Raw genomic sequence first — 17,112 nt, forward strand, 5'->3', positions numbered from 1 at the left:
CAGAAAGAGGTGTTCAGTGAGTAGATATGAGCTAATTCCCAGTGCTACTGGCAGCAGGTGCCATGACGGTGAGTCCACCCCATGACATAAGCCCATACATCATCCTGGGTAACAACCAGAGGGGGCTCCACGATTGCTGCATTAGGTCAGGAGGAAAAGGAGAAAGCCGCACAGAGGGAGGAGGGGGGGCTCTTCAGGGAGCGGAGAGGTGGAATGCTGGGCCTCTCTCTCTTGTTCCACCTTCAGGGTGGCAGCCCTCAAAACATCCAGTGCTCGAAAGTGTTTGGCAGAGGTGGCAGATGATGCCATCGATGCACTGGCTACAGAGTATAGTACCTGAGATGACACAGGAAACCTCCACTGTACCATTGGGATGGCCATCCCTGCAGCCACCTAGGAACCCATCTGCGATATCAAGGGTGTCAGGAAAGTTCCTGAGCTGGTGGCACTGATCCAAGGCCAAGCGGATGGAGTGCACGGTGCTGGAAGACCAGGAGCGAGGAACTGGTTTTGGGAAGGATGCCAAAGCCCAAGACAGGGATGAGCGGCATGAAAGGCCCACTGGAGAACATCAACTGCTGGGTAACCTGCGGTGCAGATGTTGGTAGCTGGCAGATTTGTAGGGAGAGTGGTTGTGGGGAGCAGTGTCAATTGCCCAAATAGTGGGGCTGTGATATACAGTGGGACCACCAATCCCTGAATTCTTCACAGACAAGCAGCAAGAATTCTGGTTCTTAGGAGTAGTACTGGCATAAGGAACAGTTCCAGGATGCCACCAACTTGTCCTGCGAATGGCACTGAAACCTTGATTGAGTATACACAGGGGCTGTGTATCTCTGGAGATCTGGGCCTAACTCCCAGAGAGACTTCTCTCATGTCCTCGGAGGCCCTGGAAACTTCAAGGGACTGTATCAGGCTGTAGGCTCTGCATCCCTCCTGGTGTAGAGGTGAGGCCTTAGGCACCTCTCTCTCACTCTCTTGAGGGAGCAGTGTCTCTGTGGAGATGCAGGCAGTGCTATGGTAGGCTTCCCTTTATGGCACGGTCCCACAATTACAGGTATGGATAGCACTGGCATCGACATGTCATCCTGGGTTGCTTGCACGGCCTCTGGCATTGGCAGCACATGGGGTTGTTTGACACCGCTATGGGAGGGAGGGGGGAGCAAGAAGAGGAGCATTGTTCTGAAGGGGCCTTACAGGTAAGCTGGGTCACAAAAGGAGAGTTAAGCAGTGGTTAGCATTTTGGTCTTATCTTTCCTGGGCCACAGAGATCTGTCCCTGCCCTGCTTAGGTTTGCGTGATGCTGGAAAATGGTGCCAGGGGGCTGAGGGTACCAGCAGAGCGCCAAACACTGACACACTGGTACTCAGTGCAGAGTCCGACTGGTTAAGCGCCAGAGAGCTCCATTAGGAGAGCTTCTAGATGAATGTCCTTTTTGGTGTGAGACAAATTATTTGCAAATGTGGCACTTATCACTAATGCGTACGTCTACTAAGCACTGTGAACACTCCAAAACTAGGAAGCCTGGGACAACCAAAACTGAAATAATTCATCCCATAACTGGGGACTGGAGCTTGTTTCGGAACAGGCTTGGGCTGACTGCAACTGTGACATGACTTGAAGCCCAGGATCAGGGGCATATCCCAACCGGAGACTAAATCCCTACAGAATTTAACCCTAACTGACTTACTGAACAGTAAACTAACAATAGAAACTATTTACAGGAAAATTAGAGTCCGACAAACTGGAAAAAGGAGTAACAGCTAATGCTAAGGCGAGAAAGTGCCAAGCTTTGTCACTGGCAGAAAGAAGGAATTGGTGGTGAAGGGAGGCTGGAGGCACCCTACATAGCATGGCATGTGTGCACCACTCCCGGGGGCGTCTGAGGCAGATACTGCTAAGGGAAAATCTTCCAGCACCAGTGTATGTGATGAGCACCCACACCTACACTGAATGGACAAGCAGCAGCACTCAAAAAACAAACCTATTCCAAAAGAAGCCCAGCTCCTCAGTTATGGGATAATATTTCACTGTTATGGCTGCACTCAGTTTTGACTGGCCCCAAGCGGATAATTCAAATTTAATTACCCTTTGTCTTGGGAGTTACAGTAATCATGTTTCTTTTCATCACCTATCAAACACACTAGGTAACATACACCTGTTCCATTTGGATTTCCCTTTTCTTCAGTGATTCTATATAATAGAAAGTTGGGTAAACTTATAAAAAAAATAGCAAGTGCCTACAGCAAACAAATTATTGAGAATACATAGGGGCAATCTTATGATGTTGAACTCATTTGTTAGGCCCATTATCTGTTTATGGTCTGTATTTTATTTCTCTCATTACTTCTGTGCACTGAGGCTACGTCTACATTGGCATGATTTTGCGCAAATACTTTTAACGCAAGAGTTTTTGCGTTAGAGGATTTGCGCAAGAGAGCATCTATATTGGTCCGGGACTCATCGTAAGAATGATGCGCTTTTGCGTAAAAGCGCATCTACATTGGCAGGACGCTTTTGTGCAAAAGCAGAAGCCTGGAACCATTTTGAAGAGGGCAAAAGGGCACCAGCCCTTTCCGGGGGCGATGGCGGGAGCTCCTTTGAGACACATGCTTAAAGGGATCTCTCCGGACAGCCGTTTCTCTCCTGCTGCGTGCTTTAGGACCTCTTGCAGGGACAGACAGCCGTAGCAGTTCTATTTGTGGTTGCCCTCTGCCTTATTGGACACTATTGCCTTGTGCCTTTAAAGCCTTTGGCTGATTTTTTTTTTCTCAGCTTGTTTCTTGTACCTTGTGCCTGCTCTGGCCCCTTCCGGCCATTTTGGAGTGCCTGCAGCTGCTGCTCCAGGCTGCTGCACTTCTCCTCCAGGACCTCGAGGCGCAGGTCGCTCTGGACTCTCTCACCAGGGAGGCCATGGCATCCCTGTGCCATCCCCAGCTCACCATGGAGAGGTCCTTGTAGAGACTGGACACCAGTACCGACTGGTGGGACTGGCTGGTCCTTGGGCAATGGGACGACCAGCAATGGCTCCGGAACTTCTGCATGTGAAAGCAGACGTTCCTGGAGCTGTGCGCCTGGCTTGCCCTTGCGCCCCAGAGAACCACCCACCCGACTGTGGGAACCCATCCCAGTCGAGAAGAGGGTCACCATCGTACTATGAAAGCTGGCCACCCCGGACAGCTACCGATCAGTGGCACACCAGTTTGGGATGGGCAGATCAACCGTCGGTGTCGCCATGATGGAGGTAAGTCCCAGGAGGAGTGTGTGTGTGTGTGTAGGGGGGAGGGGAGTGCTGCACTCCATGCCCAGGGGCAGGCAAGACTCCAGGCTGGGTCACCCAGGGGTTTGGGCCATCCATCCCTTGCACGAGCCTGCAGCTGGTGGGGGGAGGGGGAGCGTGGGGCGAGGGGGCCCTGGGGCGTGTGTGTGTGTGAGGACAGAGGGCATCACAGGGGGGCCCCCCCAAGGGAGCATGCACTCACCCTGCCTTATGTGATGTGTTCCCCTGTGTTTCTCTGCACCCTTCTGCTGGTTGTCTGTGCCATCAGTGATGTCCTGCTCCAGAGAGTCATCTGCCTGCACGATGTGGAAGCTACGGTGGCCGGCTTCACTACCCTTGGGTTCCCCAACTGCGGGGGATCCCTGGATGCAATCCACATCACCATCCATGCCCCAGAGCATCAAGCGGCCCATTTCATAAACAGAAAGGGGTGCTTCGCCATCGTACTCCAGGCCCTTGTGGACCACCATGGCAGTTTCCTGGACATTTATGTGGGCTGGTCCGGCAGGGCACACGACGCCTGCATTCTACGAAACTCCGGCCTGTTTGAGAGGCTGGAGGCGGGCACTTACTTCCCCCAGAGGGGATTTACTGTCGAGGATGTGCCAACGCCCACGTGTATTGTGGGGGATGCAGCCTACCCCCTGCTGCCCTGGCTAATGCGGCCCTACACGGGGCAGCCGGACCACAACCGGGCCTGGTTCAATGACCGCCTCAACCGGGCCCGCAACCAAGTAGAGTGCACCTTTGGGGGTCTGAAAGCCCGGTTCCATTGTTTGCTCACCCGTCTGGAGATGGGTGAGCGGAATGTCCCGGAGGTAGTGGCCGCGTGCTGCATGCTCCATAATCTCGTGGAGCGGAGGGGGGAGGCCTTCCTCCCAGCATGGATGGCAGGCGAGGGCTAGGCCTTTGAACAGCCCTGCACAGCTGCCATCCACCAGGCGCACCAGGATGGGGTGCGCATCCGGGAGGCCCTGACGGAGATGTTCTCCCAGGCCCCATAGTAGGGTCGCCTCTGTCTCCCTTGACATCTCCCTACCCTCCCCAAACCTTCCCCCTCCCCTCCCCTCCTCTCCCAATAAACAACCCACACAGTTATTTTTGGAACACAATGTTTGAACTTTTTATTTACAATGGAGAGGGAGGAGATGGAGGGGGGGAGGCTCTTAACTGGGAGTGGGGAGCTACTGCTAGGAGGGGTGGCCCCTGCGATTGCTTCTGCGGGGGCAGACCTGCACATGGGGGTCAGGCCGTGTTGGGGCAGGCAGCACAGGGAGGTGGGCAGGAGGGGCAGGAGCGGGCATTGCGAGAGGAGGAGGAGCAGGAGGGGGCATGGGCATTGCTATGGGAGGGATGGCAGGTGCATGGGGCAATGCCATGCCATAAGGAATGGCACGGCCAATGTGCGCGGTGAGGGTGGAGATGGCATCTGCCATGCGCACACACTGGGCCTGGAAGGGACCCCAGGCCTGCTAGCACCACTGCAGGTCCCCCTCCTCCTAGCGCGTGATGGCTGCCTCCACCCGTTCGACGGACAGCACGTGCCGCCGAAGCAGCTGGTCCAGCTGCCGGTCCCGCCGGCTTGGTGCTTGGGCGGCTGGGAGTGTTGCTGCTGCCGCAGGGCTAGAGGGTCCCCCGCTCCTGCTTGGTCCCGCTGCAGGGAACAGAAGAAAGGATGGGTCAGTCAGGCAGCCCGGCCACTGTCCCCACACCTCATGCCCTCCCCCCCGAACCCAGGTGACACCACAGTAGTGTGGCTTGGGCCCACTCGGTTACCCCCTTTCCCCTCTGTTGTATGTTTGCATACAGGACTGCCCCTGGAGTAGGGTCCTCCTCCATGTATTATAACCACCGGCCTGTGTCCTGGCCCCTTGGGGCGTTGTTGTGTTAACCTGTGGAACTCCCTTCCAGTGGAGGCTGTGAGGCTTTGCGCTAATCAATGGTGTTTGACAGGGAGCAAGATGAATCCCCACACAGTGCCTTGGAGCACATATGGCAGAGGTGGTCTGGGCCCTCAGATCCCCATCATGTGGGCTGTCTCCTGGACGGAACCAGAACCAGGAGAGTGACTGGGGAGTGTACCATCCTTGCAGCAAAACTGAGGTGGCCCTAGGGCCGGCCCGAGCACTTCCCCCCTCCCCCTAGCCCTCACACATGGTAGCCCAGAGACATGTGTGGCTGCAGTGGGGACTGCCCCCGGGGGTCTAGCCAAGGCACTGGGAGCAGGCGAGGGGCTCGATGGGGGCCACGCTCACAGGGCTGTGACGCTGCAGTTTTCCCAGGAGCAGCTGGCTGTGCCTCACAGACAGGCATGGAACAGTGTGCCGTTCTGTGTGCTGCACCCTTGTGGAGGTGTAGGCTCTGGCCTGAGCCTCTGGGGCCCTGGCTGGTTCCAGCCGGCATCCACCCTTCCCCCCTGGTCCTGCTGGATGTGCGAGAGCAGCACGGTCCCAGGCATGCCCTGGAGCTGCCTGCCGCAGCCACGTGCCGCTCGGTCACCAGACTGCACGTGGTTGCACGTGCTGCATACTGCTAATGCTACACAGCGTGCAGCTCACGCGGCCTGAGTGACACGCTCACGCGGCCTGAGTGACATGCTCTCCCCTTCCCCCCTCCGGGCGCCTAACTCCCCCCCACCCTTGAGTGCAACGTGCAATACTCACCTGTGGATCCTTTTCCAGCCTCCGAGGATGCACGGGAGACATTGGGGCTGCCAGAGAGGGTCTCCGCCTGGAGGGTTCCGCTGCTCTCCTGGTCCGCCTCGTCCTCTGACTCACTGGGCAGCTGTGCTTCCTCCTCCACCTCACTGGGCTTGGTGACGGGGGGAGCCTGTAGGTGTCCACTGGAACCGAGGGTCCGTGGGGTGGTGGTGCCTGGCCCAGGATGGCGTGGAGCCATTGGTAGTAGGGGCAGGTGTCAGCTCCTGCCCCCTGGCCCGGACATAGCCCAGGCGCAGCTCTTTTACTTTAGCCCGGACCTGTTCCAGGGTCCGGGCTGGATGACCCTGGTCAGAGAGTGCCTGGACCATGCGGCGGAATATGTCCGCTTTGTGCCGATAGGACCATGGGTCATGGATTGCCTCTTCCTCGACCCAGAAGTCCAGGAGGGTGTTGAGCTCCCCTGCAGACCAGGGTGCGCCTGCCCCTTGGTGCCGCCTGCCCTGGGGTGCGGGTTGTTCCCCCCCGGAGTGGCCATCCTGGGTGGTCTGGTGGCTGTTGCAGGGAGCAGAGCCGTGTGGCAGAGCTCTGGGCAGAGGTGGCAAAGCTGCTTCTGCCTTGTGGCCTCTGCAGGCTGCGTCTGCCTTTAAGGGGGCTTGGGTTACCAGGAAGTCCAGAGCTGCCTGCAGGTACGAAGCATCCAAGTGGCCACAAGGGCTTTTTTCTGTTTAGACTGCTTTTGTGCAAAATGTCTTGGCTGCCTGTCTACACTGGCCTCTTGCGCAAAATGGCTTCTTCCTGAGCAGGAGTATTTGTGCAAGAAGCACTGATTTCATACGTTAGAATGTCAATGTTCTTGAGCAAGAACTCGCAGCCAGTGTAGACAGGCAGGAAGTTTTTGCACAAAAGCGGTCGCTTTTACACAAAATCTTGCCAATGTAGACACAGCCTGATTGTGTTTGTGTTAATAAATCAGAATGCCACACCTTGCATCAGTGTGATTCATGACAGGAGTGGTACAGATCCTGCTAAGACCATGATTATGTGGGCTGTGCAGGTTGCTGAGCAGGTCTGGCTACTATAGAAACAATCAGTGTTCTCACCCTGGGTCTGGGATGCATCTCACTCCCCACCCACTTTTCTGCATTTATCCATAGTCCAGTTATGCAGTCTCTGTGATTTAGAGCATCTCTACACAAACACTTCCTGGTGGCAAGCTCAGCTATATATATATATCTACCTCACTCCAGCAAAATACTTGAGTAGACCTACTGATGCATGACAAAGTTTCTGAGGGCACAGAAACAAACATTTTCTTGCTGCTTTTAGTGAGCACCATCAGAGGTCACATGGCCAATCAGTATATAGCAGGGGTGGGCAAACACCCAATCAGGACCTGGGGGTAGAGGAGCGTGCAAAGTTTCCTCTGCCCTGGCCCTGCCCCTGCCCTGTGAGGAACTTAGAAATGCCACATGCTCTTGGCAGAGCGGGAGAAGACTCTGTGCGCTCCCCTGCCCCCAGACCCTGATTGACCTGGGGGTGGGGGAGGTCTCCTTCCAGCCAGTGGCATGGGCATCTAGGGGAAGGGGGGGGAACAAAGGTGTCCCCCCATCCCCAGACCAATCATAGTCTGGGGGTGGGGAACCCGGAAGTCTCTCAGCCCTGCCCCTTTTGGTATGGCCCAGGGCCACTTTAGAAATTTTTGAAATGGCCCCTGGCAAAAAATTATTGCCCACCCATGGTGTACAGTATGCTACAGCTCTACATCTTAACTTGTTGCACAATTTGTGTAGACACGGCTTGCGAAAATTCTCTCTCCATCTAAACTAGACAAGACTAAGGGAAAGACCTCAGTTTCCTTGTTATTGTGGTTTAAAGTGAGCCTATTAATGTTAGCTGAACGTACTATTATCGGGCCACACAATATTTTGCATTATTTCAGTTAACTAAGCCAGCCACCATTCAAATTTAAATAATATTTTGTAAAATATGTGACTACCCTCTGAAAAAACAGAACTCATTTCATTTAAGAACAGTCTGCTTCTAATATAAAAACACAGGGGATATTGTTTAGAACAGTCTGTTATTCTTAATGTCAACCAGAAGATTAATTTCATTTGACTGAAGCCAGTAGTGAAGTCTACTTTTGATGATCTCAGAAATACTGTAGCCTACCTCCTGGATGTGTTGCTCCAAATGATTGATCAATCTGTTCTATGGTTGGAGCAATTGCCTGAGAGTTAAAATGGACACCGCTGAAAAAAAAAAGAAAGCCACTGAATCATTATTAAGGAGCAGGCTATTGGTTAGAATTCATTAGTTAAACTCATTGATACACAAAATTAAGAATGCACAGACAACTCATTTTTCAAAGGAAAATTATATTTATCTCACATAGCAATCCAATATCAGAGAAAACACCTTGGCTACATCTAGACTGGCATGATTTTCCACAAATGCTTTTAACGGAAAAGTTTTCCGTTAAAAGCATTTGCGGAAAAGAACGTCTAGATTGGCATGGATGCTTTTCCGCAAAAGCACTTTTTGCAGAAAAGCGTCCATGCCAATCTAGACGTGCTTTTGTGCAAAAAAGCCCCGATCGCCATTTTCGCGATTGGAGCTTTTTTGTGCAAAACAAATCTGAGCTGTCTACACTGGCCCTTTTGCGCAAAAGGACTTTTGCCCCAACGGGAGCAGCATAGTATTTCCACAAGAAGCACTGATTTCTTACATGAGATCATCAGTGTTCTTGCGGAAATTCAAGCGGCCAGTGTAGACAGCTGGCAAGTTTTTCCGCAAAAGCACCTGCTTTTGCGGAAAAACTTGCCAGTCTAGCCACAGCCCTTATGTTTTTATGAGGTAAGCAGAATTAAAAATACTGTGCAGTCATTCTGTTGCTTCGGTCATCCAAGCTCACTGCATATGCCAGAGGCTCCTTACAAAAGATTCTCGAGCCACCCTCCCATTTCCTTCTATTTTAGAAGGCTCCCTGCAACCCCATACCCTCTCCCTCATGTCAGATGATGTTCATGCCTTCCCCTCTCTACATCTCAGTTTTACTTTGAACCCTTTCCCTCTCCCCATTTCTATTATTTTCTTTTCTTTCTTTCTCAGGGTGTCAACATTTGTAAACAGCATGGGAAGATGGGCAGAGCTAAGATGAGGGATTCTATTCAAATTTTGCTGTAATTTTGGGATTGATTGGATGTGATACTTGAAAAATGTAAATGACCTGTAGCATTTTAGAGACTAAAAAAAAACATTTTTATGTTAATCTCTAAGGGCACATCTACACAGCAGAGCTAAAGCAAAATTAAGTACACAATTTGAGCTACGTCAAATGCATTCCTTAAATCGAAATAGCTTATTTTGGCTTTTGGCACTGTCTACACAGCAGGAAGTCTGAGAAATATGACTCTTTCCTTACTCCTCATAAAACGAGGATTACAGAAGTTAGAGTAAGAAGTCCTCCAGCTCGACATTATTTTGACATTATGTCGAAGTAACTGCTTGTAGCGTAGACGCAGATTATGTTATTTTAGAATAACATCAGTTATTCCAAAATAACACTGTTGTGTAGTCGTAACCTCAGGTGCTACAGGACCACTCGTTTTTTAAGTTTTTTTAAGTTACAGAACAACATGGCTACCCCTCTGAGACTATGTTCAAAAATTAGTGGTACATCTAAATAGAAATGTCATCAAGTAGAGTTTTTGGCCTCACAAGCGTAATCAAAAACTATGTAACTTTTTGGGGGGAGGGGGGCAGGAAGGGGGAAAAGGGGGGTAAAGGAAGGGAAATAATACATAAAGCCAAATTCTGCTGTTAGTTACTTCTTCCTAACTCTACTAACATCAGTGGAGTTACTCTGGGTTTTTCCTATGAAAGCTCATTATACTATATATTTTTCATAGAATAATAGGGTTGGTTGAGATTGTTACAAGAAAGAAAAAAGAATGGCATTACTGAAAGTTTATATAACAAAGGGTACGTCTACACTAGCCCCCTAGTTCAATCTAGGGAGGCTAATGAGGGCGACCAAAATTGCAAATGAAGCACGGGATTTAAATATCCCGCGCTTCATTAGCACGCTCCAGGCCAGTCGCCATTTTAGAAATTGACTAGCCCGAAGTAACTGCCCGCATCTACACGTGGCAGTGAAACAGGATTCCGAATTAAAGCCCTAAATCGAATTAGCTGGTATTCCTCCTGGAATGAGATTTACCAGCTAATTCGATTTAGGGCTTTAATTCAGAATCCCGTTTCACTGCCGCATGTAGACGCAGGCAGTTACTTCGGGCTAGTCAATTTCTAAAATGGCAACCAGCCGGGAACATGCTAATGAAGCATGGGATATTTAAAAGATGTACTCTTGATTTAATCAAAGAACTTCTGCTTTCAACTTGCATAAACCATTCCAATACTTTCACAAGGATCAATTTTTCATAACAACTCACCCTTGATAATTACGGGTTGTAGGCTCTGTTGTATGTAGTGGTGACATGCTGTTCAGTTTATTTTACCTAATTAACATTTCCTGCAATCACATTTACACTTGCAAAACAATCAGTAACTAGAACAGACAAGATCAAAAAATTATGGCAACTGGAAAAAAGCCAGATTCCAGAAAAATGGGAGTCTTTGAAAGTCATTAACCCAAGCCCTGTATACCATCCACTTAGTACATATCTAAATGACCCACATAACGTAAGCCTTTGTGAAACATGAAACCTCAGTTGTACTACATAAGCCTTCCTCTCTCTCCCTGATCTGATGTTATCATCTATCCCTAGATTTTAAGGGTTCTGGAGGATCAGATTGAAAGTTAATTCTATTTGTAAAGGTCTATGCTTAAATTTGGCGCTACATATACATATTTAATGACACCAGACATTTAGAGCAGAAACACGTGATTGGTAATCTACACAGGAAATAGGCATAGGAATTTTTTTTTTACTATTAGAATATCATGCATGCATCATGCCTAGTAATCTTAAACATTTAGGAGCTTCAGGGGGTAGCCGAGTTAGTCTGTTACAGAAAAAAACAACAAGCAAATGGTCTGGTAGCACTTTATAGACTAACAAAACATGTAGATGGTATCATGAGCTTTCGTGGGCACAGCCCACTTCTTCAGATGTGGTCCAGTCATCTGAAGAAGTGGTCTGTGCCCACGAAAGCTCATGATACCATCGACATGTTTTGTTAGTCTATAAAGTGCTACCAGACCATTTGCTTGCTGTTTTTTTCTTAAACATTTAGACTCTTATTCAAAACATACCCAGAATTCATTTCTGTTGAGGACATGTTCTATAACTTTATATACTATGAAAATATTGTTTATAATTTTACTTCAAATAATTAACTTCTGATGAAAAATTATTCAATTATTTTCCTGAAGAAAAGTTAATGAGATAAAAAAAATTCAGTGAAGTCCAATAATTACGACTGGAGTGAAAAAGAGGTGGTAACTAATAAGTTGTGTGTGATCCTATGGTACATAGCAATCTTCAAATCACTTACCAATATTTTAACTTCACTTTAGTCAAGTCATAAACTTCAATCACCTGAAAGACAGCAAATAGGAAAAAGATTGTAGTTTCACAGGAGTTTGAAGTAGGGATGTTAGAAATTGTTTATTTTAATAATTGTGTAACTGCAACAAATTCTTAGTGGTTACTCAGTACTTCCCCTTGGGGCAGGGCCAGCAGCCAGGACGCTCCTGGCACCTGGTCCCACTGCCACCCTGCACTGCTGATTCTCTATCAGAGAGGTTTAAAAAAGTGGCTCCCTGAGCAGAAAGGCTCCTGCCTGCCGTCCCATGCTGCTGCCTCTGATAAAGAGGCAGCAGCGCGGAGTGGCAGGCAGCTCCCCTAAGTGCTCTTCATTTAAAATTCAGACGGGCAGGCTGGGACTGAGCCAGCCGGATGGTCCGGGTTTGAAATGCAGAGCACTCAGGGTGGAGGAGGGATGTTGCGGTTAATCAAGTAGTTGTTAACACCCCTAGTTTGAAATAGAATATTTATGGCCGACTACTGACCAAAGTTATTACTATCAAGTTCTCCTTCTGAAATGGAAACCTATTTGGTTTTAATAGCACCAAGAGAGATTAGAGAGAAAGGCGAGAGAGGTAATACAGGCAGTCCCCAGGTTACGTACAAGATAGGGACTGTAGGTTTGTTCTTAAGTTGAATCTGTATGTAAGTCGGAACTGGCATCCAGATTCAGCCGCTGCTGAAACTGATCAGTTTCAACAGCGGCTGAATCTGGACGCCAGTTCCGACTTACATACAGATTCAACTTAAGAACCCCAGGTGTCCCCAAGTCAGCTGCTGCAGAAACTGATCAGCAGCTGATTCCAGGAAGCCCGGGGCAGAGCAGCTCTGCCTCGGGCTTCCTGTAGTCAGCCGCTGGTCAGTTTCAGCAGCGGCTGACTTGGGGACACCTGGGGCAGGGCAGCTCGGATGCTGCTGGGTTGGTCCAGTAGCGCGGCCGCTCCTCGGCGCTACTGTACCAACCCAGCAGCACCCCAGCTGCTCTGCCCCAGGCGTCCTGATTCAGCCGCTGCTGAAACTCATCAGCAGCGGCTGAATAAGGACTTCTGGGGCAGAGCAGCACCCCGCTGCCGGGTTGGTCCAGTAGCGCCAAGGAGCGGTGCTGCGGGACCAACCGGCAGCGCCCCACCTGCTCTACCACAGGCCCTGGGCTTTGCTCCACGTCTCCCTGGTCTGCTGGGGGGGGGGGAACTAGCTGCGTCCCCCCCCCAGTAGACCAGGGAGACACGGAGCAAAGCTGCGGAGGACCCGGGCCGGACCGCGGCGCTTCCAGATCAGCGCCGCGGGTCCGGTCCGGGTCCTCCGCGGCTTTGCTCAGCGTCTCCCTGGTCTGCTGGTTCCCCCAGCAGACCAGGGAGACGGGGAGCAGCTTTTCTCGCCCCGGAGGAGGCGGGCGGCGGGACCAGGTGTCCCGCCGCTCCAGTCCTCTGGGGCGAGAAAATCCCCGTTCGTAACTGCGGATCCGACATAAGTCGGATCCGCGTAACTCGGGGACTGCCTGTATATACATTTTTTTTGGACCAATATCTTTGTTTGTGAAATAGGCAAGCTTTTGAGCTACACAGAGCTCTTCTTTAGGTCGTGAAGTTAGTCCAATAAAAGATACCGTATTTACTCGAGTATAAGCCGAGTTTTTCAGCAAATTTTTTGTGCTGAAAAATGCCCCCCTCGGCTTATACTCGAGTCAGCGTCTCGAGAACTGAGGAAAGTGAGTACGCTGGTCAGGTTCTAAGGCATCCAGGTTGTCGTATCTGTCAGGAGGTGTTATTGTTATGGACTGCGCTGTAAATTCATCATCAAAGTATCTCATGTCAATTTCTGAGGTCTGAAAGCTCTATGTATGTGCGATGAACAGCACACATACATAGGCTTGTTGGCTGCACAGTGACTGCCAGTGATTGGCTTGTCACTGTGCTGTGGGCAGGGGGCGGGTCCGGAGGCAGAAGCGCGGCTCGGCGCAGGCTGAAGAGAAGAGATAAGGTAAGGGACCTGAATGAAAAGGATAAAATCCTTATGGAAAGCAGGATCTGCCCAGGGATTGTGGAAATATTTTATCCTCTGTGTCGGGGGAATGGTATATGTGGAGAGGGAGTTGCCATCTGCAAGTTTCCCTCAGCTAAATACACGAAAACAGCTAGGAAGCCGGGACACCTGAGGAAAAGAGCTATGGGTTGTGGCTGCTTAAAATGTATGTCAAGGCAACATTTAAAAAAAAAAAGCTAAAATATTATTCATACAGTACATCTATGCCTGTGTTCTTGCTAAATCATACCTGTGTTCTGGCTACAATGCCTGTGTTCTGGCTACAATGCCTGTGTTCTAGCTACAATATCTGTGTAATGGCCACATACTGTGTTACTGGCTGCAATATACCCCACTTATGACGCTGAGCTGTATACTCCTTACACAATATGTGGAATACAGGGGATGGAGTGGGTGGATTCTATAAGGAGTGGGGCTTATGAGAAGTAAGAGGGGTCAAAAAGGAGGGACGGGGCCTGGCGCCCCCCCATCCTAAAAATTCTTTTTTTTATCCTGTTAGAAATGGATCCCAATATCGGTACTTCTAATCCTGGACCAAAACAAAAACGCAGGTCATACGAAGCTGGTTTAAAACTTAAGGTTGTGTCAAGAGCAGAAGAAAGCAATAACAGTATTGCAAGTAGGGAATTTAGTGTTGACGAAAAACAAGTAAGGGAGTGGCGGAAAATGAAAGCTGACTTGGAAAAGATTCCAAAGGCAAAAAAAGCTCGACGTGGTTTAACGACTTCATATGGGGCTCTAGAGACTGAATTGCATAAATGGGTTATGGAGTGTCGTCAAAATGGTTACTGTGTAACACGCATGGGAATTCGCTTACGTGCCCTTCAAATGGCTAAAGATGACAAATTTAAAGCACCAGGCACTGAAAATTTTGTTGCATCAGCAGGATGGTGTACCCGCTTCATGAATAGGTTTGCCCTATGTTTGCGGCAAAGAACGAAGATTTCACAGAAGCTGCCAAAAGACCTTGATGAAAAAGTGATGTCATTCCATTCATTCATCATAAAACAAAGAAGGATCCATAACTATGACCTGGGAGATATTGGGAATATGGATGAAACGCCTATGACCTTTGATCTTCCAAGCAACAGAACTGTGGCAAGTTTGGGAGACAAAACTATTTTACTAAGAACCACAGGAAATGAAAAAAACCATTTCACAGTCGTTCTGTCATGTTTGGCTAATGGAACTAAGCTGCGGCCTGTCATTATTTTTAAAAGAAAGACCTTGCCTAAAAAGGTCAAATTCCCACCACGAATTATAGTGCGTGCACATATTAAAGGCTGGATGGATGAAGACAGAACAAAAAAATGGCTGGAAGAAATTTGGAACGGACGACCAGGAGCAACCTTAAAGAAAAAACCATCATTGCTAGTTTGGGATATGTTCAGAGCCCACACATCTGATGACATAAAAAAATTGGCAAAGTCTTCTCAAGTTACTTTGGCAGTTATTCCAGGTGGGCTTACATCTGTATTGCAGCCCCTAGATGTGTGTTTAAATAAACCTTTCAAAGACCGTGTGCGAAAGATGTGGCATGAATGGATGTCATCTGGTCAAGCTCGACTGACAAAAGTTGGAAATCTGAGGAAGCCAGACATAGAATTGATAGCACAGTGGGTTCGTGATGCATGGGAAGAGATTCCAGAGGACCTGGTGCAACGCGCCTTCAAGAAATGTGGCATTAGTAATGCTATGGATGGCAGTGAAGACAGCGCTTTGTATGAGAACGACAGCAGTGATGGTGATGACTGTGAACTCAGTGATGATGACAATGTCTATGCTGATAACCTCACACCAGCTGAAACTCTGTTTGGACATACAGATGATGAGGAGGAGAACTCCAGTTTTGAAGGATTTTAGCTCTTGTGTGTTAGCTTGGTTGCTGATTGAGCTAAGGTTGTTGTACTTTTAAAGTTACGGTATTTTTGATACCATATTGTTTTTGTTGACCCCCTTTTCCACTTACAGAGCTAGGTTATTGTTTTTCTTTGAAATAAATATTCATGTAATTTTACTGGTATCTATCTTCATTTTTTACATTTACCAGTAGCTGCCTCATTTCCTACCCTAGGCTTATACTCGAGTCAATATTTTTTCCCAGTTCTTTGTGGTAAAATTAGGTGCCTCGGCTTATATTCGGGTCGGCTTATACTCGAGTATATACGGTACCTCACCTGCCTCATCTCTCTAATATTTTGGGCAAAAAATAGTTATAACACTGCAAACAAATCAAGACAGATCAGTGAGTTCTAAAATAAGCACTAAATAAAACCTCCTCCTGAAACTGACTCTGGAAGGGTGGATTTTGCATTTGCACAGAACCTGTTGACTTGAATGGATCATTTTGGCAGATTGGGGGGCTAAACAAGTATCTACAGAGAAGCTTATATTAAGTAGTCTCTGAAGAAGATGACACTAAATGGTTGCCAAATAGAAGTGGTCTCCTAATTGAAGTTCAACAGATAAGTCTTCAGTACATATGAAGAATCTTTGAGTTGGACTCTTTGGACTGCCTAAAAATGGTAATTCCTTGTACAGCTTTCACTGTATTCAAACTTCTCTCATTTTTTCATTCAGTTATTTGTGGCAGACATAAAATTTTTAATTCTCAATGTAAATATGCAAAATTCCTATCCAAAAGTTCTAGGTGCAATAACAGATTTTTAAAATAGCAATCCTTAAAAAGAATAACAGGGTCATGGAGGATAAAGAGGAATCCTCAGGAAATCTCCCATCATATCTAGCACTGAGTATTTTGGAGAGAGTATTTTAAAAACTCTAATATGCTACATATTACCTGAACACACATGGTTCTGAATGCTATGAATCAAGAAGGAAGTCTTGTTTTAATAATTTAATATTTAATAATAATATTATAAAGTACATTTAAAAGTACATGCAACAACCTATATAAGTACTTAAGGTTTATTAGTATGCTGTTGGCTCGTAAGAAAATTAAAGTTTCCCCAAGCAAAAGTGACCAAAAAAAAATACTTTAGATAGTAAGAAGTTGATTACGAAACCAATTTTTATTTAGCAAACAAATGAACAAAACCCAATGAACAATATTTTTCTCTTGCCCATTAAAGCAAATTTCTATATAGATATAGTTGTTCTAGTTCTGCTTTTTAAACTCCTGGATACTTTGTATCATTAGAATTTGTTTAACTCTTCCAGATTTTCTCTAATATATGCCTCACTAAGAATGAAGATCATTAAACAGGGTTATTGTGAGTCAGTACCAGGGATGGCAAAGTGTAACTGTGCACACGGTTACATGCAGGCTCCCAGTATACATGGGGAGCCAGCTTACAAAGTGGTACCCTGTGGCTCCTAAGTAGCCACATGCCTCCCACCCCACAGGCTGCTCCCTCTGATACAGAGGCAACAGTGCAGGGGAGCAGACAGAAGCCAGTGTGCGTGGGGAACTGGCTTAAAATAAGGCTTTTAAGTCAGGTCCCCACGCATACCAGATCCTACCTTCCCCCAGCCTGCGCGGAAAGCCGGCTTAGAAGTTGGTTTCCCCTGCACACTGGCTCCCAAGGAGCCACCTACCTCTCACGCCGATGCCTCT

At 48.3% G+C, this 17,112-nt stretch overlaps 1 protein-coding gene across 4 annotated transcripts in view; it reads right to left on the minus strand.

Moving 5' to 3' along the window:
* Nucleotides 1–17,112, minus strand: part of PHAF1 (phagophore assembly factor 1) — a 98,126-nt gene that overhangs the window by 55,634 nt on the left and 25,380 nt on the right. For all 4 annotated transcript variants that reach the window (XM_075940357.1, XM_075940355.1, XM_075940358.1 and 1 more), the window contains exons 5-6: nucleotides 11,461–11,504; nucleotides 8,113–8,192 (exon numbers count right to left, since the gene is read on the minus strand). In XM_075940357.1, the coding sequence (XP_075796472.1) occupies nucleotides 8,113–8,192; nucleotides 11,461–11,504 (124 nt within the window). The remainder of the gene's footprint in view (nucleotides 1–8,112; nucleotides 8,193–11,460; nucleotides 11,505–17,112) is intronic.

The sequence above is a fragment of the Pelodiscus sinensis genome, chromosome 12, assembly GCF_049634645.1.
Source record: "Pelodiscus sinensis isolate JC-2024 chromosome 12, ASM4963464v1, whole genome shotgun sequence".
In the NCBI taxonomy this organism is placed as follows: Eukaryota; Metazoa; Chordata; order Testudines; family Trionychidae; genus Pelodiscus; species Pelodiscus sinensis.